The 19,917-nt window shown below is 56.3% G+C and overlaps 4 protein-coding genes across 4 annotated transcripts; 2 read left to right on the forward strand and 2 right to left on the reverse strand.

The window, feature by feature from the left end:
* Window positions 1-1,101: 1,101 nt before the first annotated feature.
* Window positions 1,102-2,380, forward strand: INS49_003509 (uncharacterized protein; the record flags this gene model as incomplete). Its single annotated transcript, XM_043164303.1, has 2 exons — window positions 1,102-1,638; window positions 1,715-2,380. The coding sequence occupies 2 exons, from the start codon at window positions 1,102-1,104 to the stop codon at window positions 2,378-2,380; spliced, it is 1,203 nt and encodes a 400-aa protein (XP_043019068.1).
* A 3,722-nt stretch (window positions 2,381-6,102) lies between these two features.
* INS49_003510 (uncharacterized protein) lies at window positions 6,103-6,348 on the reverse strand (the record flags this gene model as incomplete). Its single annotated transcript, XM_043164304.1, has 2 exons — window positions 6,103-6,107; window positions 6,165-6,348. The coding sequence occupies 2 exons, from the start codon at window positions 6,346-6,348 to the stop codon at window positions 6,103-6,105; spliced, it is 189 nt and encodes a 62-aa protein (XP_043019069.1).
* Window positions 6,349-14,404: 8,056 nt separating this feature from the next.
* INS49_003511 (uncharacterized protein) lies at window positions 14,405-16,219 on the reverse strand (the record flags this gene model as incomplete). The annotated part of the gene is made up of 3 exons (XM_043164305.1): window positions 14,405-15,653; window positions 15,734-15,987; window positions 16,091-16,219. The coding sequence occupies 3 exons, from the start codon at window positions 16,217-16,219 to the stop codon at window positions 14,405-14,407; spliced, it is 1,632 nt and encodes a 543-aa protein (XP_043019070.1).
* Window positions 16,220-16,677: 458 nt separating this feature from the next.
* Window positions 16,678-19,549, forward strand: INS49_003512 (uncharacterized protein; the record flags this gene model as incomplete). Its single annotated transcript, XM_043164306.1, has 2 exons — window positions 16,678-16,761; window positions 19,346-19,549. 2 exons carry the CDS (start codon window positions 16,678-16,680, stop codon window positions 19,547-19,549), a joined length of 288 nt encoding a protein of 95 aa, XP_043019071.1.
* Window positions 19,550-19,917: the final 368 nt, after the last annotated feature.

A 19,917-nucleotide genomic window follows, 5' to 3' on the forward strand; every position in this document is an offset into this window, starting at 1 on the left:
CGGCAGAAGATCTAGAAGATTGGAGAGTACGGTCCGGAACTGGGCTTTGGAACGAACGGAAACTGCTTTCGGCTCGGCTCAGCTCATTCGCAGCGAGGCCTTGGTGAAGGTTGGCGAGTTCGAGTTCGAGAAGCGAACGAACCAACGGATCGCGGCCAGACCCAGAAACGGTGCAGACCCTAGGGCGACCACTTGTGCCGCGCATGGTGCCTTGGTGTCTAGGGGCTTTTCCTTTTGAGATTGACGAGCCCTGCCAGCGAGATCAGGACCTGATCTAGTAACCTTCCGGGCTGTCCCGCTAAGTACTTACCGTACCAAAACCACCCACCTGGGCAGGCAGAGGAAGGGGGGTACTGGGCTACACTGGGCCGTACTGTGCTGTGCCGTACCGTACCGTACCGCACCGTACCGCACCGTACCGCACCGTACCGTGCCTGCAGACTGGCAGACCTGCAACCGCGACTGCTGGTGCTGGCTGCGACTTTGCGACTACACACGCCCCGAAGCCTGGCGAGGGAGTTTCCGACTATAAGGAAGGGTCTTCCCGCCCCGAATCCGCCCAAGGGAAACTTCTCCACACTTTGGGAATTTTGCATCGGCCCCTTCCAAATTTTGCCAAATTACATTGCACGCAGCAACCTCAAAGTGATAAAGAGAGAACCCTCTTTTTCTTTCCTTTGCGACACCTCGTCCTCGACACGACACCACACACCACACACACTCGCACTCACACACACCAGCGCAACATCACTCCATCCACAGCCTTCAATTGACTGGGGTCTCCACCCCACCTGGATCGCGTCCACCTCAACCCTGGTGCATGCAGCATCACATTGAGCTGTGCGACAAGTGTGGTACACAACACCACTCACTACGATTAGAAGAACTGTTGCCACCACCACTGCGAATACCGCCGCCAGCTAGGTCGCTTGTTTTGACACGGCTCAGCGGTCACGCCACTGTCGCAAAGCAGCTGCCTCTAGAATCACCTCTTGGGAGACACGGAAAACAATAGACTCCTGACGACCCTCCTGCAACTTGCTCGTTCGGCTTGTTCGAGCCGTTGTCAGGCTGGCGCCGAGCACAGTCCGCCAGTTTAGGATGTCAGATCAGGACGGCGGCAGGGGCCATCCCCCTCGAGAAAGCCAAGAGTCCGCCTATCCACCGCCTCCTGGTGAAGAAGACGATCGCTCAAGGCCAACCTACCACCACTTGCCTCCTCCTCCTCAAGCGACCGTGACTCTTCCGCCAATTCATGACGCTCATCCGGCTTATGGCGCGAGCCGATACCCACCACCTCCAGATCCTAGGTCGCGCGGAACCTACTCTGCTTCTCCCACCGGTGGCCCAAACGGCTATCCTGCTCCGCCTGGCAGTATGTATAACTTGCCTCCTGTCCAGGCGCCGCCGGACCAGCGACACTACGGAGTTGAGCCACGCGACTACTACTCACGCGGCGGGTCCTTCCCGCCACATCCTCAACCCGAGCCTTACAACTATGGTGGCTACCGACCTCCTTCCGGGCCTCCCTACGGTGCCTACCCTCCTGAGTATGCGCGCGGACCAGGCGGTCCGCCGCAACAGGCAGCACCACGCCAGAGGACTTCGATAGCATGTCGTTACTGCCGCAAACGTAAAGTTAGTAGCAAATTTCTCTTGCGACGTTTTGAGGACCCGGCGTGCGCGGTTGCTTACTGACCTTGAACGTGTCTAGATTCGTTGCAGTGGTTACAGCCAGACCCCCGATGGAAAGTGTACAAATTGCAGAAAGACGGGCAATGAGTGCATTTTTCAGCCTGTTTCCTCATCCTCGACCACTGCTTTCGTCCCAGTGTCGGCTGTACCCGGTGGTGTGCCTCCCGGGACGCCTCTATTTGGCGCCTTTGGACAGCCGTTGCCGCAGGGAGGAGCGCAACCAGGACAGCCTGGAGGGGCGCCTCAGCCACCCGCTGGTGGCTCGCAACAGCCGTATCCTCCGTCGGACAATTACGCGCTACCCTCGCCCACGGGCTCTTACTACCCACCACCTCCGGAAGACCGAAGCGGTGTCCCACAGCGACGCCTGCACGAGGAGGAGCACGGGCAACGCTTGCCCCCTCCGCACGTCTACGGTGAACCTGACCCACGAAGACGCTCTCCCGCATCCTCCGCGCCTGGTGGCACTCCGCCGCAATACGAGTACCCGCCTCCAGACAGAACCTCTACTCCTGGCCAACTCCGAGAGAGTCCTAATGCGCCTTCTCAAGCTGGGCAGCAAGGAGGCAGTGTGATGGCCTTGAGCAGCTTGATGGAGCACCCACCTCCACGGCCGCCGCCAAGCTCTGACTCGAGCCGTGATATCGATCAGAACATGCTTGGACGCCTGAACCGACGGACCTAGGAGGACTGGGAGGCTTGAGGAGAATTGGTCACGGTGCGGAGGTGCCCGAAAGCCATGCGCAGGTGATACTTGGGAACCGGGACTCGGTCGATGACGATTCACGGAAGAATGCGCCTTTGCGTGATGACGAGCAGGCTCACAGCGCCACACGTGACGGTAGCCAGGCCTATGGACGGCATCGATACATCGCTGCTGGACAGTCTTGATCCAACCGTTTGTGAAGCACGCGTTTTCTTAATCTTTCGACTTTCCAGCATCCTCACACTCATCGACAACTCGGTTTGCTTTTCTCGAACTACTATGATACCCCCCGATTGTTTGGAAGATTGTCTGCCATGGATTAACTTGGCCGCTCGGGCATGGATGGGTAATTTGGAAGTTGGACGGAATGCCGCGTTACTCGGTGGGACGAGGCGAGAGAAGAAGGGATTACAGGAGATCGGGAATTGAAACTCAGGCCCACTATTGCATGTCTTGAAGAGCCAAATGCCACCAAACGATGGGTATGCCAGCAACAAACAGAGGCGGCGGAGGGGAACTCGCACGATTTGGCAACTGCTGTGGGCGGGCATTCAGCAACTAGATCTCCCCGGTTTGGCGACAAACACTCCTAACAGCTAGCCCTCTGCTTTTTCTCAGCTATGCTTATTTCTGCAGCAAGGAAACATAAGTAATGCCGGGGATTCATCTTTTTTTTTCTTCTTGGTTTTTTTATGTACCTCTCATGCATCTGTCTTGGCATTTTGTTTCTTCCTGCCTCATGTACAGAGGCGAGAGCACCACAGCAAATTTGGAGGGGTTGAAAGAAGGATTGCCTCACGGCAGAAGAGAAGGCTGCAACAAAGTCTTGCTTTTTATTTCGTTCTGTTTTCGTGACTATTGTGCTATTTCCTGCCTCCTTTGCTTACTTTTGGGTCATGTCTGTCCATGCAAAAATATGTTGTTTTTGTTCTCCGTTCTCTTTGTACAAATCATCCATCCCTCTTCCACTTACAACATCTTATCTATCTTGTCTGGCCTACCTGCAAGCTTGTTCTGGCGGGGGGGGGGGGCAGGGGAGATAGGGCAAACCAAAGACGTGCGTTGGAACAGTTCTGCGAGGAACGAAACAATGACAAATATAACATGATGTTGCTTTGGTCCGATCAAGGCCATTGACAGCCAAAACACACAAGATTTCCCGTCTCCCTCCCATCTCTGCCGTGCTATGCTGCTTGGTTCCGTCCCGTCATCTGTGAACCATCCCACCTCCCCACGATCCGAGACCCGAGGCATCGAACTGCCCACAGCCAACCGATGTGACTTCGTTTCAAGAAAGCCTCGACCTGCCTGTCTGACGGGCGGCCAGGCGGTAAAAACATAGTTTAGACTACAGAGGGCACTAGACGGGAAAGACGCCCTGCGTGATGCCATTCCATCACTTCGTCGTTTCTGCCGTGAATTTCGTCTAGAGGACGAAACGCCGAAGACCCAGAAAGCATAGTTCCCGCAGGCCCAAACCTTGAGATACCCGTTCTCTACCCAAGTATTGCCTACCTGGGTAATGTTACAACGGCGGGGCGGGCAGCTCCCCTCTCGTCCCCCTCCCCCCTTTGCGGGTGTGGCCCGACAGAACAGGCAGGATAAAGAGAACAAGACATGACGGACCAGGCAGAAAAGCCAAAGACGAACGACGACGGGCGCGGGTGGGCTGCAGTAGCCTCCCTCCTAGGATGCTGGCTGCGTGTTCCGCGTCCCCCCTTCCCACTTCTGATCCCCTCCCCTCGGCGTCAGCTGCGCCCAGGCGGTCCAGAGGGGTTATTTTCTGTGGAGCTGGGCCGCAGCGAGATAGGCTCGCGATGAGGGGTCCGGTTCCATCGTTCGAGGCTTTGCTGTGCTGGGATGTTGGCTGCAGTTCTGGGCGCACACTGTGCCAGCAGGTACGAGCAGTGCCTCCGCTTGGGTTGACGGGGGGCAGGACGGTCGACAGAGACTGTGTGAGAAACAGAGAGTGGGAGAGGAGTTCGGCCGCCTCCAAAGTGCGTGCGCGCATTGGCTGCGTGCGGGTCTGCCCTTGCAGTGGGCTGGCCGGGCATGGGTTTGGGCATTGTGGCATTGACGGGCCTCGCTGTCAGCCACGAGGTTTTCCCAAGTTGGTGCTGGGATTTGGGGGTTTGGCACGGGCTGGGAAAACGTTTGGCACGCCGGATGGACTGTGTCGTAGGGATAATCTCCGACGCGTGCCTCCTGGGTATTAGCCTAGGTAAGCAGGTGATGGTCGAGTGGGAACGGATGGGCGTGTTCGTTTGTCCACACAGCACAGCTGCAACGTTCACATCCGAGGTTGTCCTGGATGGCACTCTGCTCGCTCAGGTCCCGAGGTCATGACTATCATCACCGCCATTGCCCCTCTGTTCACGGCAGAGAGTGTACGGTGCTGGGCCCCTCCCAGCTGGAGCAAAAGGCCTGTGTCCTGTTGGAGACCATCGCGTAGAGCTTGGTCAGGAGAGGGCCTCGCAGCAGCGGGCATCCTTGCTCAGCAGCAGGAGCGTGAGTAACGGGCTCGGGCAGGCCAACGAATGACTTACATTGGATTTTTGGCGCCGGCAGAATTGTGGGAACACACTGGCGTACCAAAGCACTCAGATAAAGGGTTCGTCTGGGCTCGTGGGGTCAATACATAATAATTGCTGCAGTAGCCAGGGGGGTCGCATGGTGGATCGGGTGGGCAATTGCTGCGAGATGATGGATCTTGATCGGAGAGGGGACCGATCACGGTGTCCTTTGGCGAGCATACGTGCTTGATGTGTTGTCAGGTTGTACTGATACGATTCGGGGGGGGGGGGGGGGGAGAGGTGCAGACGGGATGGCTGGTTGACGTTCCGCGGGGCGGATTCTCCGTTGATGGCAACATCACTTGTCAGTCTGTGGCAGTCGGTGTCAGGGAAGTGAGGGAAGTGAGAGTAAGTGGCATTCGGCCTCCTTCCAAGGATGGATACCACACACACATCACCCATCCTTCCTTCCTTTTTCTCTCATTCTCCTTCGCCTCTCTCTCACCCTCTCTCTCTCTTTCTGTGTTCGTATACCTTCTGAAGTCATCACAGCTCAGATCCAGACAAATTTGCACGTAGGCGATCGCGTAGATAGGTAATTAGCGTAGCACCTGCAGAGTACTCCAGGCGCTGGGCAACTGTCAACGAAATATTGCCTTGGCCAGCAGCCGCCAACTTTCCTCTCTCTCGTAGACGGAAGCTACTGCAGGATTGTTCAGTTGACGGGCGGGATGATCCATGGGTCCATAGTTCCTGCCCTGTTGCTTGGCCTCGGCCCCTCGTAGGCAGAGCTGCCTCAGCTCCAGAGCTCCGTTTCTGTAGCCGCCAATACGGCTGAGACTGCGCTGCGGCTGCTGCACACCTGCACTCCCTTGTTACTGACCGTCTCTTCTTGCCGTCCACGCAGGCAGACTGGTAAGCACCGTATTCACATTGGCCTTCAAAACGTTGGAGTGCCATTGTGCCTTCTGGCGCAGTCAGCGGCCAAAACACCAACGCTCATGCTGCTCAGATAAACCTGGGTGCCCTACTCGAATCTGTACTGTGGTATCAAGCGGCACATTTCCTCATAAAGTAAACATTTCCACCGGGGCTACCTAGACTTAATTCATTCATTCCTTGATCTCTCGAGCCGATAGAAAATCACCAGCAGCGGCGGTAGAACCCACCGCTGCTGGGAGTAGCCCATCACGCTCGTCAAAGCAACCATCAACGGCACACATCACAGTCGTGAAGTTTGGGACCGTCACCTCCGTTGTTACAATCCACATCCAAGCTGGTGCCGGTTTTTGGTGACATTGTGCGAGGGGTGCTCGACAGACCGGCAGCGTTAGGCCAGTCACTGACCGAACTTTGGTAGACAACGCCGCCGCTAGAAACACGCTGGGCTGCCTTGTCCAGGTCCTTGACGCAACTTTGGTCACCACGCTTCATCCTGTTACCAGTCTGAGCGTTGGGCAACCCCTATCCCGCCTGGTGCTGGGCACCGCCCATCGTTGTCCGACTAGCGGACCGAACCCAAGTGAATCGGCACGATCGGCCAGCACTGGATCTACCACTCGCGCATTGCGAACAGGCAAGCACTAACTCGGAGTCTCCGTTCGTCTACCACGCTGAATCACGCCACACGTCACAAGCACCAAGGGACTATGCCGCTTTACAGGCGGGATATCCCAGCTTTAGGCTCGCGACACGGCCCGGCCTTGGAGCTACCGAGCTACCAGCCGTCCACGGAGATTTGCCCGGAGCTGTACCAGCGAACCAAACGACAAAATTCCCACGGTACGCGATCATGTGGCCGGTCCAGGCAAGAGCGGTGGCTCAAGAAGGTTTGGGCAGGAAAGTCGAGCCTTGGTGGCTGTCCATCCACGAGTCGAGATGTCGGTTGTATTCCTCAGACCAGCGGTCTAGCGCCAGGCGACCAAAAAGGCTGACCAAGGCCGAGCCAGCCACAGCTGACCTGGTTCGGTGGAAGGTACAGCCTAGCATGTGCGCTACCTTCAAGAGAATAACTTTACCCAGTCCTGGTGTTCCTTGCTTCTAGCTCAACGTGCGAAGCCGACCAGGACACCCATAACTCGCTGCCGCGACACCCATGGAAGGCTACAGACCCCTCTTCCCGGCGAGTTAGCCAGCGGCTGCGCATGAATACAGTCAGCGAGCCAGGCTGAATGCCCTGGTGCGCAATGTTTCTGAGCGTTGCACAGAATCCAGCACTGACCACTCGAGCGTCGACGGGAGTTTGGGTCCTATTTTGACCTGGACGGTCTACCGAAGAACCGTGTCCAAATCTTGCCTCCAGTGCTGCATTCTCTGGCCAACTGTGCATCGCATCACAACGGACTTACTGCTCCATGAGGCTCTCAGGCAGACGGCTTGCGCTCTGGCGCCACCAAACGTCCCTCTCTCGCTCGCGCGGACAAGGCATGGAGAGGTAGCTTGCTTCCGGAGCAGAAGTAAGAGGGTCATGTGCTTGCCAACCTGCTGCAAATAGCCGCGTGCATGCAGAGCACCTGCAAGCTACGCACTCGGCACCTGTTGTATTGGTTGGACTGGCTGACGCAAGGAGCAGTTGCCCACGATGCTGCAGGCTTCCAAGACCAAAAGAGGCATGGACCTTTCCTTTCGAAATCGTACGACTGCATCCCGAACGTCCGAGCTTGATAAAACCACACCCTGGCCTTCCTCTCTCGCGGATAAGATGGATTTTACGAGAAAGCGACGCTTCAGCCTTGTCCAGTCGCAGGACTCAGCCTTGTTCACAAGCTCGTCCGTGCCAACGCGTTTCGGCATCACGAAATGACACAGACGGAAAGTCCAGGCAGAAAGCGGCAGCTTTTGCCCTTGTTATCCTACCCCACGTTCAAAACATTGCGCAGCAAGTGGAGGTTGTGCCTTGTGCACGAGTTCAGAAGGCTGGTACCCTTCGTGGCGCAGACCATTGTTGGCTGTGCTCAAATTTGAGAGATGGGTGTGCTTTAAAAAAGCGGCAGTTGACTATGTTAACTTCGCGCTGGAGTTTCGCTCCACCTCGGTGTCGCCAATTAGTGGGCTGCAAACCCCTGTGGTGACCTGCGAAGAGTGCACCTGAACGCAGCTGTGGGCCCTAAAAGTAGGTTCGAGATCTTTCCCGGAGGAGATGCGGAATACTTCGCTAATCGTCTCACAGGACTGCATCTGGAGTCGTTGTAGAAGCCTGATCTATTCTTGTGGATCATGTGGCGCTACTTGTGGGAGCTGCTGGCGCTCGTCGGGGCGGCGGCTTCATCAGGTATTTGACATCACGGATCGAAACCCCCTGATGATGTAGCGTGCCTTAAACCTCCCAACGAGATGTATTCTGACCGAGCCTAATGCTGCAGGTGCCTTGGAAACCCCACTCGACCGAACCGTTCCTTGCGAGAGTCACATGCGAAGCCGAAGAATTTGCGACGATGCGATGACCAGTCTTCGGATGGAATCAAGAAACATAAGCCTAGAGGCTCTCTTAAAGGCTACACAACGAACTCATACGGAAGCAATGGCCCACTTGTATTTACAAGCTTGGACTGCTGACTCTGAAGCCACCGACATATAATCAAGGTAATCCACCCCGTTGTCCAAAACCTGAGGAAAGCACGATCAATTCAAGACTTGGAGAATTGCGAAGACACAAAGGCAGCCCAGCAAGCTTGTGGGAATGACCTTAAGTCTAATTTGACAACAATATAGTCGGAATCTGGCTGGGTCTCGTCTATGCGACCGGGTGGAGACTTCGGCACCTTGGGTTGCAAAGAGCATTTCGCTACACCGCTCTGACTTGCGCTACTTGCAAAGACTCTGGAAAGGGACTCGAGAGTCTTGGGCGTTTACTATAGTCCGATTTTACTCGTTCACGACAACCATGGTCTGGAAACTGTACCCAAGCGTTGGCGCTGCGGCACTGCACCAAGATTCATCCGAGGCCTGGCCCTCAAGCGAGGAGGCCATATGCCACCATGTGGCGCTTGTTCAACCTCGATCATGGGAGGGAAACGAGGCCACCTTGTGCCAGAGAGACTCGACCAAGTTGTTGAGTCTCAAACCTAGTTTTTGTGGGACCAAAGAGTGTGTTTACTCGCTGCAGTGGCTCCCAAAATCTGCCGAGTTGGAGAGCTCAGCTGACCACCACACCTTTTTTCCCCCTGCACTTTGGCAATCCACAACGCAGCATCATGAAACATTTCGAGCCCAATCAGCGGGGCAAGTGTATCCCATCCTGGAGCTTTGAGCTGCCTCGCCTGTGCAGAGCTGAGAACTCCGGGCGAGCGAGCTGCTTGACCGGGTGCTGCGTTCATGCTGAGCACAAAGCGACCCACTCTTCTCGGCAAGCATTGTCTACCTGGTACTGGATCAAGAGAGTACATTTCTTTTTGTGTCTGCTTGTACTTTGACTGTGAAGCTGATATCTTGGCAACTATACTTCTCATTGGAGGCAGCTTCACCCGCACCACGTCTCAGGAGCCTCACCGTGCCAGCTCCTGACTCAGCCTCCCTGCAGTGGTAGGCATATTACAGCACATAGACCAGCTCCAGTCCTCTGCTCGTCCGCTGATTTTGTTGGGACCCAGCAAGAGGGATCCAATGGCCAGTCCATGTCTTGGCTGGAGAACTGTGGTCATATACCCCCCATCTGGCGTGTGCGGAGAAGCGAGTGCGAAGTTTAAATGACGACAATTTGCCGTGAATGGTTCAGCGGAACGGCACGCAGCGCGGGACAGTGGGAAATTCGAGAAGCAAAAAGAACACGCGCACAGAAGCCAGGGGGAGAAAAAAGCAAGTTGGCGGTTCGTCGCGCAACAGGGGTTGTGCCGGCTGCTGAACCATGCGCTCATGCCCCCCCCCCTCATGGGAGATCCCGCGCATCCCGTCCCCATCCACTGGCTCACATGTAACGCAGGACACATAACATCTTGGAGGCATGCACTTCCCTTCCCACCTCTGGCCCCCATTCCCGTCCCGCTTGCCTGGGTCCCGCAAGGTCGGGGGTTTCGGGCAAGCCGCATCGTCGCTTGTCTCGGGACAAGGGGGCATTCGATGGAGGGGAGCGCACGAGGTCGAGAGGACGGAGGAGCCACGTTGGACAGGGGTGGGGGAAGAGGGGGCTGGGAGGACCGATCGGAGTGACGAGTCAGAAAGAAATTTCACTCCTCGACCTGCCGTGTGCCTTTCGGACCTCGACCTCGAATGGCGCCGGGGCTCTGGCGATTGCCCGTGGGATGCGCACGTACTGTGCAGGCGAGCTTGTACGGGTTGGGACTGTGCGGTAGATCTGCCCGCTTCACGTGGGCGGGCGGGCCTGGCCCTCACCCCTCCTCCTCCCCCCTTGCACTCCTCGTTGGATGCCTCTCCTGTGTTTTCCTCTTTCCGTTTTTGTCTCCCTCTCGTCTCGCGTGATTGATTCGCACCGGGCCGATGATGCAAGCATATGTGGGTGTGGGGACCCTTGTTGTTGCTGAGGCCCGCACAGTGTTTCGGTGGCGTGGGTGTGTGCGCCCCCATCCCTCCCTTGTGGATACCTGACCTGTTAACACCGACATATCGGTTAGCACCGAGTACAAGTGTGCGGTGTACGGCCACAGCGGCAGCGCGAGGCGAGCATTGCGAAGCTGCACCACAGGTGCTTGAGGTTGAGAGGGCGGTGAAGTCGAGGTTTTTTTTTCTCAAATCAGCAACGGTGGCAATGCATATGAATTTGTTGAGACTAAAGGGGTTCTTCTCTTTTGTACACTGGGTGCATGCCTTTGGTGCGATGTGGTATCGCGCCAACCGCGGGTAATTTAGATTTGGCGATGCTTGCATCGTCTTGGGAAGATGGTGGCAGCCAAGTTTCTCAGCGTTGAGAGTCCAAAAGCTTTCATTCATTGGAAGGTGACTGAGAGCTTCAATCGACACTCGGTTATCCTGTGATGCCCCGTGTACTCGCTTCCGGGTTGTATACGGGGTGAGCTCTGAAGTCGAGAGCAGTGCAGTCCTGAGCCCCGGAGGACACGATTGTTGCCTTTTGGGGAGCCAAGTGGTGACCTGTTCTTAGCGTTTACGGGATGTAGTCCATTGATGATGCACATTCATTGTGCTGAGCGTATCTATTGGGTTTATGACCTGTTTGGTGCGCAGAAGTGCGTGGGATATTCAAAGGTGTTGGGTAAAGCATGGACCACCACGGAGGGAGACATCTGAGTCTAAATAGATCCAGCCCTAGTCAGTAAGATCAAAGGCTCAGGTATTTTGCTCCCGGAACTCCCACGAAAATTGCTGAATGTTGGATTCTCGGCACCGGGATGCTCTCCTGTAATTGCGCGACGCCTGGTGTATCTTCCAGGCTGGACACTGTCATCTATCTCCCAGGAGGGCTAAGCTGTATATGTCATTTACATGGGTTCGTCGGTGGGATTGGTCGATTTAGGTGTACTGAGTGACGATATGTTAATGTCTTGTGCTTCTCGTGCTTCGTGCAGATATCTATTCTACCATCTTCCTTCGCTTCAGTTCAAATTGCATGAGCTTTGAGAACACACACCCCCCCCTCCTTTGCCGAATACCGCTGGGATGTTCTCACTGCCGGTAAAATCGAACAAACCTAAACCTATCAACGTTTATGAGACTGCCGGGCCTGTAACTATCGTATTCACAAAATGGCCGTGCCGCATATGCAGAGACCAGACAGCCTGAGCGAAACTCTCACATCCCTTTGACAGCTGCAGAACTCCCCACTTTCCTACAATGCGATCTCATGGCTCTGGTGATATAATTACCATTTCCACGTGCCCAGCGCCGCAGGGTATCACAGCTTGGACTTGTAGATCCGGGACCGCCCTCTCAGGGGACCGGGCGCACCAGAGGCCCAAGTATATACTCACTCCCGTATCCTATAGGCCCATGGAGCCTCTATATGCCTCGGCAATCAATAACATCGCACGAACGTACAATTTGCTTGAGTTTACTAGTGCGAAAGAAGATTGGTCCTCGTCGTGTTTCCCAATCCCGCTAGCTGCACCCATGGGCGGGTGGCGCCCGCGAGATACTCCGTCCCGCGCATCCCGCCACGGTCTTCCGGGGAGTTTGGGGAGATCGCTCCGGCCTAGAGGGATAATATTCCTCGTTGTCATCTAGGAAACGGCCCGGACGTTTGGGATTGGAATGGGACGCGCGCGCGCTCTGTGTTGAGGTCATGTTCCATCGGTTGACTCCCGCGGTGAGTTTTGGAGAGCCCACCTCTTTTATCACAGCACCATGTGGAATTCTAGTTTCTTCAGAAGCTGGCCAAGGAGAGGGTGGTATTTGTTCCCCGAGAGTATCATGGGCTGCAAGGAGACGACGTCTCGCACGAACTATCTGCTGGCGTGCGAGGTTCGGCATTACGTTTCTGGCTGTTGTCCCATTGGGGTATCGGAAACGCCACGATCCAGACGGCCACCTCTTTCTTATTCCCAGAACAGATTTTCCTATTTCAAATGCCGCGGAGACGGCTCGGAGGTCAGAAGTCGGGCGTGGAGAGCCAGCAAGGCTGACTGATCAAAGAGTCAAAGAGTCCGGTGACTGGAGCATGCACCTCCGCCCGGGGCTAGTCAGAACTGAGCCTGTTTCATAAGGTGTGCTTTTGATTCCCAGATATATAGATCATCAGCACGACTCGAGCTGCCAGCATTGAATCCTCGTTCAGTAGTATTTCGTGTATAAACTAGTGGCCGTGCTAACAAAAACAGTTGACCAGAGCATGAAGCAGGGCTGATACTCGCGCCGTGCGCTATTTGGAGGCTGATAAGCTGGGGCTGCAAGACTGGCAATGCTAGATGGAGTTTTCCATTGGTGATGCTCAAGGTGAGGACAAATGGTGGTTTTGTGCGCCACACGAATGCTCAAGTTGGGCCACGCCATCGAAGATTTTGCTGCCGTGTTGTTGCCCTGCCTACAAATCTGCTGGATGACCTTGTTGGGCACACTTGTGTGTATCTGGCTTTATAATCCAAGTATTGGAGGGGACTAACTTGAGCAGCTTGCCTTCCTCCTGAAGGTGGGCTCATGCGCACCCATAACTCCGGACTCGTGGTCAGGGGTGTCTGTCTCCATTCACCGCGTAAGGTCTGGTCCACCTTCCCGCCCGCTCTACGCTAATATATCCTTCCCCTCCTGGTTTCCTGATTCTCTCCAGCCTGCTTTCTCAAAAGGCTCCCAGAACCAGTGAAGCGGTGGACCCTTGCTCCAGGCCAGATGGGTAAGCGGACAATGTAGAAGACAGGCTCGCAAACAAATATCATATGCCCGGTCGCGCACACCGAACATGAATAGAATAGGTACCATCGCTCCTCGTGGACCAAGAACAAGGTCTAATGTGCCAGGCTCCCGTCCATACATTCATCTGTCGGCCCAACCGGCCTCATGTCTTGTCGGCGGCACCCTGGCTCCATCGTTTCTCCCCGCCTCTCTGAAGAGAAGGTACCGCGCCACCCTGTTGAACAAGAAGGCTCAAGTTGACCCTTGTCTGTCACTCTCGGTATATGCGTGTGGCTTCCCGGGCCTCTCCTTCCCCTCGAAGGGCCCCTGATCGAGAGGAAGCAATCGTATATCACTTCAAGACCGCGATGTCCACCGTCCCCAAGGTGTGTGTCGACGGCCAGGATAGACAGGCTCTTGTATAAATATAGCTGTGTCTCCACAATACGGCTTCCTTGTCCGGCTTTCCTCCCTCCTCCCCAGGGGACGTACTGGTACAATGATGCTCGATCTCCCACATGTGCTGCTGGCCAGTATTATCATTTAGATATGTAGCACCCAGGGTGCCCAGGGGACACGCGCCCTCCTCGTTGTATTGGTCCATGGCTTCGGTTCTGGGAAATGTGTACCAGATGACAAAGGCGAATTGGGTCTCGCCGCCCGGGGGGGGGGGCGCGGAAATCTGAGATGGCTCTAAAGGGGAAGCATCACAGCAATGCCATCACTCGGCCGACACGTACGATTTCACATGGAAGCCTCCAAACATAGTAGTTGAAACAAGACATGACCCAGCAAGTGGAAGAAGAGAGGGATAGGAGCGCCAAGTGGGCGAAATTTGGTGTGGGTAGACCATGATGTGGGTAGACAGACCATGCCAAAATTGTACGTTCTATTTACAACCCTTATGCCCATGTAACGAACAACATATCATAAAACCCCGATGAATGAACCCGCGCCCCCGTTGGTTTGACGCCCTTGCTCCATGTGTGCCGTGCGGTGCTGTGCTGTGATGCGCCTGGTTCCATTTGGGCGCGCCACGAGAATGATCTTCTTTCCTTCCACTCAATTTGATTCACCGCCCGACCCCGAAATGGTGGATGTTACTGGCTTCCAATAAAATGCTTCTGGTTTGATCTTCCTTTTTGTAATCCGATTCAGTCATGCTCTCGAGCAATGCAATGTGTCTTTCTCCCTTGCACAGTCTGGGACCATGGTTGGAAATCCTTCTTGTTTCCCCCCTTATTAATAACTGAATCATTCATTCATCGTCGGACATCTCTTCGTCCTCGTCGTCTTCCTCCTCATCCCCCTCGACATCCTCCTCCTCAGGCGTGGCCTGCCGGCTGGCCTCGACAGCGACCTCCTCGCGGACGCTCATTTCGCCGGTGCCGGCGTTGCGCTCGACGACGAAGCACCGCTCGGCAAAGACGCCGCGCTCGTTCTGCCTGCGCCAGGGCTCGCTGAGGCGGCGGACCATGACCTTCTTCCACCCGCCGACGTTGATGGTGATGGACCGCCAGGGGACCCCGCCCGCCTTGTTTCGCACGAGGAACTGCAGCGTGCGCATGGCGGCGTCGCGGTCGCGGTCGGCGCCCGGGTGCACGACCTCGAAGGGGTGCAGGACCGTCTGCACGTGCAGCGTCAGCGTGTGCAGGGCCGGGAACGAGCAGGCCGCCCGCAGGAACTGCGGCGGGTCCGTGTGCACCACGTCCATGTCCAGCTCGAGCACCTGCACCTGGCGCATCCGCTGCGCCAGGAGCGCCAGGTCCTCGTGGTAGATGGTCGGGCAGCGCCGGTCCTCCTCGCCGAAGCCCGTGTGGTCGCGGAGCCGCAGCGTCGTCAGCGAGCGGGCGTGCGACAGCAGCGCGTCCACGGGGAAGTGGTACGTGTGCACCGTAATCTGCAGCGTCGACAGGGCGCGGATGTACGACCTGACGAGCAGGTTGAGCCGCCGCGTGGCCTCGATGCGCAGGTCCGGGAGGTGCGCGCTGAAGTCCTCGCAGTGCAGGGTCTGGAGGTTGGCCAGCTCGCGGAAGCTGACCGAGTTGAGGAAGTTGAAGACGGGCACCGAGATGAGCTCCAGGGACGTGATGCGCGAGAAGTCCCAGTGCCGCGCCACCTCCTCGGCGCTGTGCCTCCAGTCGTAGGAGCGGAGGGTCAGCTCGCGCAGGGGCGGGAGGCGCTCGTGCGGCGCGAAGTCGAACTGCGTGCCCTGGCCCCGGTCCTCGAAGTGGAGCGTCTCCAGCCGCCGGGCGGAGAGGAGGAGGTGCTTGAGGGAGTTCAGCCGGGTGACGAGCGGCGGTGCCGGATGGGCCATCTTCAGGGACACCAGGAGGTCGATAGGAATGGCTCGGAGGTAGGTGTTGCGCATCTCGCCCTCAAAGTCCCGGAGCGGAAGCTCCTCGACGTACAGCTTGGTGCGGTTGTAACGAGTCTGCTCTGCATTTAGAATATCAGATGGTAGCCAGAAGCGGCCCGAGCGGGCGTCTCTGTCCACGTATCGCCATCTATGTTGGCAGCATGGTCAGTACGTCCGAGACAATGGTCGAGATAGACAGTCGCCCACGAGTTGCGGGAGACCACTTACCTTACGGATGAGAGTTTCCGTATTCTCTCCAGGATCCTTTTGATCCCGGCGGGGTCCAGGTCGCTTCTGGCAACGACATGGTGTGTGTGAGCACTGATATGCTCGAGAGCCTGGGGGAAGTGTTGCCCTGCATCCTGGGCGACTATCCGCTCCGTCAGGACCAGTGTCTTGTAGGCGATAGGTATGGCTATCTGGTTGAACCGTTGGCAGAGAAGCCGAGCGGTCGAGACATATTGAGTATCGATATCTCGGAGCTGCCAGATTTCAGTTAGTACAGTCCTCAGGGAATAGACGGCCTCTCCAAAGGCATATCAATTAAGAAACCAGAATATGGAGAATGGAGGGATCGTCACCAACCTGTTCAAATATCAAGGCCAGGAGCTCAGTACTCAGGTCGTTCAGAGACCAACTAGGCTGATATTGATGATGATGGTGCTGCTGCGAGTGTTGATATGTCTGGCCTGCGCCCTGAGCACATGAGGCCATTCGCTTCCTCCGCTGGCGAGCACATTCAGCCAGTTCTCTGGGAAAGGGTAGGATAATAGAAGGCATGGACATGGAGAGAGAGCCTCGTGGAGAAGATCTCACACGAAGCAGGCGGGATGGGAAATTTTAATTCTAGAAGATGTTTCCATGGGATCCAACAATTGATACCGACAGGGGTGGGCGACCCAGGTTGAGGATGGGTGGATATGTGGGTATTCCGACGGGCAGCAGCAGGATGGGCTGCAGGGGGAGGAGCTCAGATCTTGGCCCGGGTTGGGTGCTGAGGGTCGAGGTGGGCGAGGGAGGCTATCCTCCTTTTGGAGAAAGTAACGAAGATGGGGCGATTGGGGAATGGGAGCGGAGGTGACATCAAAGACCGCTGATGGTCGATGTAAACGAACCACCGGTTGCGGCAGCGACCTGCAGTGCTAATCTGCGAGTAGCGTGACACGGCCGCAATGCACGCGAGGAAGACGACCGAGGGGCGCGGACGCAGCGACAGCCGGGTTGACGATGACCAAAAGCTGGGGCCCTTTGAATGGGTGGGTCCTCGCGCTGGGCTGTCTTGTTGTGTGCGCCGGCGGAGACGAGATGCCGGTAGGATTATTGCTGGCTCGGCTTGCAGGCTAAGATCGACGCACCACGTCCCGTACTCCTGTACTGTGCTGCGCACCTCGGCTTGGGAACTGGGACCCAGCCCGAGTAAAGTACAAGACTGAGACGAACCAAAGGAGAGAGACAGCCAGGGCTGATTTTGCCGTGTCGGTGGATATGCGGGCGTCGGCGCAAGCGACGTGGCTCTCACCAAAAGGGTGCATGCGGCGGAGGAGGGGACCGACAAAAGAACGAGCGAGCGGATGGTGGACCAGAGAGAGACGAGACGGTAATGAGTAAGAGGCGGTAAGGCTATAAAGAGCCTGGATGCTACACTAGACTGCCAGCCCGTCTTGGAATGGAGAAACGTGGCACGCACGGATTCTGGATGTGGACCAGAACAAGGCCCGCTGCGAAGAGGAGAAGAAGCAAGAAGCCAGAAGCGAAGGTTTGGAAGCTAGAACACTAACATTCGACGGGAAGGAAAGCGATTCGCAGAAGAGGACGAAGGGCGGTTGTTTGAGAAGACGGCGGTAGCGTCAGCTTCAGCTTATGCTCATGAAGGGTCATGCTGTTCGCAAGTTCCACGCCCATTCCATTGCAGCCCAGTCCTGCTTGCCTGCCTGCATGCCTGCCCGGCTGTCCAGCCCAGTCGAGTCCCAGGGTTGGACAGGCTGTTCGCGGGTGGACACAAGCATGGCAAGGCCAGGGAAAAGATGGGATGAGGTGAAGCAGCGCACACAACGAGAAACGCCGCCAAAGCAGCCGGGACGAGGAGACACGGGGCGGATGGTCTGGTGCGGATAACGACCCAATCGCGGAGCTGAACGGGATGTTAGACAGCAGGCAACATCAGACGGGCCGGCCAATGCTTGTTCCGCCCACGGCGGCCGACTTAGACCCAACAGAGAAGCTTTAACGTCGTCCGATTGTTTCGTGGTCGAGACGGGAGGGATTGTGCGAGCGTGCTTTGCTTTGCTGCAGCCCGCGCGCCCGCCTGCTTGGCCGTCTAGGGAATTCTGAACATGCTGTGCAGCCGTGACATGCCATGTCATGTAATCGACAGTCTTTCTGTGATGATTGGCCTTGGCCTTGCCCCCGGGGCAGCAGGAATGAGTATTTTCATCCCATTCGTAACGACTCGTCCAGTGTCGAGCCGGCGATCTGCAGTCGCTTGAATGCTGCTGTGTCTGTTGGGGCTGATCCCTTGCGTGTTTTGTTGTGCCCTGCAAGCCATTTTGTGTCGTGTCATGTCGTGTCATGTCAAGTCATGCCACGGCTCCCATTCTGTCTCTCTGCCTGGCTGCGGATGTATTGATAGTGTAGCATGTGTGAGCATGTGCACATCTCCCAATGGTCCACTGGTTGATGGCGGCTGATGGGGTGCTGATGGCTAAAATGGTGATGGGCAGCACGGAGTGGGAAAGTGTGTATCTGAGGGCGTCAAACGAGCGTTGCGAAAGTGGACGTTTCGCAAGGTCCGCCCAAAGAAGCAAGAGGCGTTTTTGGCTCCCGCTCCACCGTCGTGCAGCCGGGGCCCGCCCCACCGTGGGAACTTGGCCGTTTTGGGCGCCTGATACCACCTCGCCCAGGTGGCCACGCCGCAAGAGGGTGACGCTGGCACATGCGTTTCCGCTGCAGTGGTAACGGGTGTCCAATCAGGGGTCCATTGTGCATTTGCTCTCCAAGGTTGTGGGGGGCCTGGCCGGCCCCTGTCCTGCATATTGCCGTGTGGATCCGAACAAAACGCACACACAAAGTCACCTGGCTGCAGATGGAGGTAGTCTTTGTACCTGCCCACATTGCAGAGTACCAGGGGTACTTACTGATTGGCCCCACGTTACCTCACCACATCCGTACCAACTTTGGAAGCTCAACGGCATCCCACAGCTGCCCCTGCTTGTCATCACCGTACGTGCCGCGCAGTCCTACCGCTCATGTATGCAGTCTATTCATCTTCGCCATCTTCGCCATATTTGAACAAAAGACATGGTCATCCTGCAGACAGCTCGTAACATCAAGAACGACATCCATCCCAAAATTGAAGCCAGCCAAACGATCTGCTTGGCCACATGAGACTAGGTACTCTGTCGTACACCCACACCTGTATCATCCCCAAGTACATTAACACAGCAAGCCACTCAATAGAAACATGCGGACCGGGACCGAGGCACGTATAGCATTTCTGATATATGACAACCAAACTTCCTCCCGCTTGCTTGCCTGCCCACCAGCCAGTAGGGACTTTTATAAGCCTGCGTCACGTCAACGACTTCACCTTCTCATAAAGAAGCAAAGACAATGGTGCCATGCTGTTGTGCAGTACACACGGCACCTGTTTCATCCGGGAAAGCCTGTCAAGCCTCTGCACATCTCCCTGCATAACCAGAATGACAATATGGCATGCTTCCCTTCCCCCCACATGCCAGCGCGCGTACAGCCATCGCTAAAGACCACCAATTGGGATCTGACCGCCCTGCATACGTGCATACACACTTGCACACATGTATACAGACATACGTGCACACATAGGGCGAGGTTGAGATGACCCAGACCACTTATCAGCTGCTGGCCGGCCAAGGCATGACAGAGGAAGGGGCAAGCCAGGTCGCCGTCTGCCGCGGTACCGGCCACTTGCTAAAGGCGCGGCTCAATGCAAGGCATGCCATCGCTGGGGGGCTCGCGTCATCGCAAGTCGAACCATGGGAGACCAGACCACGATCCGTCATATCATAATGATAATGAAAGCGTCGGGTATACCGTAGCATTTGAGATATGGTACGATGTTTCCGTCCCAAGGCCGCCGGCGGGCGGGCATCAACATCCCACCCACCCACTCTCCCGCCACCCAGTCTTGGGAAACTCAGACATGTCACCGAGGCAGGCCCAAAACATCAGACGATTGTCTTGTCATACAGGCATCGCAGCCACTGCTTCTTGTCTCTGCTTTTGGAATATCTTCCTGCCCCTGCTGCTACTTTTAGACAGCTTTGTGGGCGGGGAGGATCAATGACTTTTCCGGACCACAGATAGGTAGAGGACTGCCAGACAGGCGTGTAGCCTCGGCGGTCATCCAACCGGCTCAGCCGTTGAGCCTTCATCCG

This window comes from Diaporthe citri (assembly GCF_014595645.1).
Source record: "Diaporthe citri strain NFHF-8-4 chromosome Unknown scaffold_10, whole genome shotgun sequence".
In the NCBI taxonomy this organism is placed as follows: domain Eukaryota; kingdom Fungi; phylum Ascomycota; class Sordariomycetes; order Diaporthales; family Diaporthaceae; genus Diaporthe; species Diaporthe citri.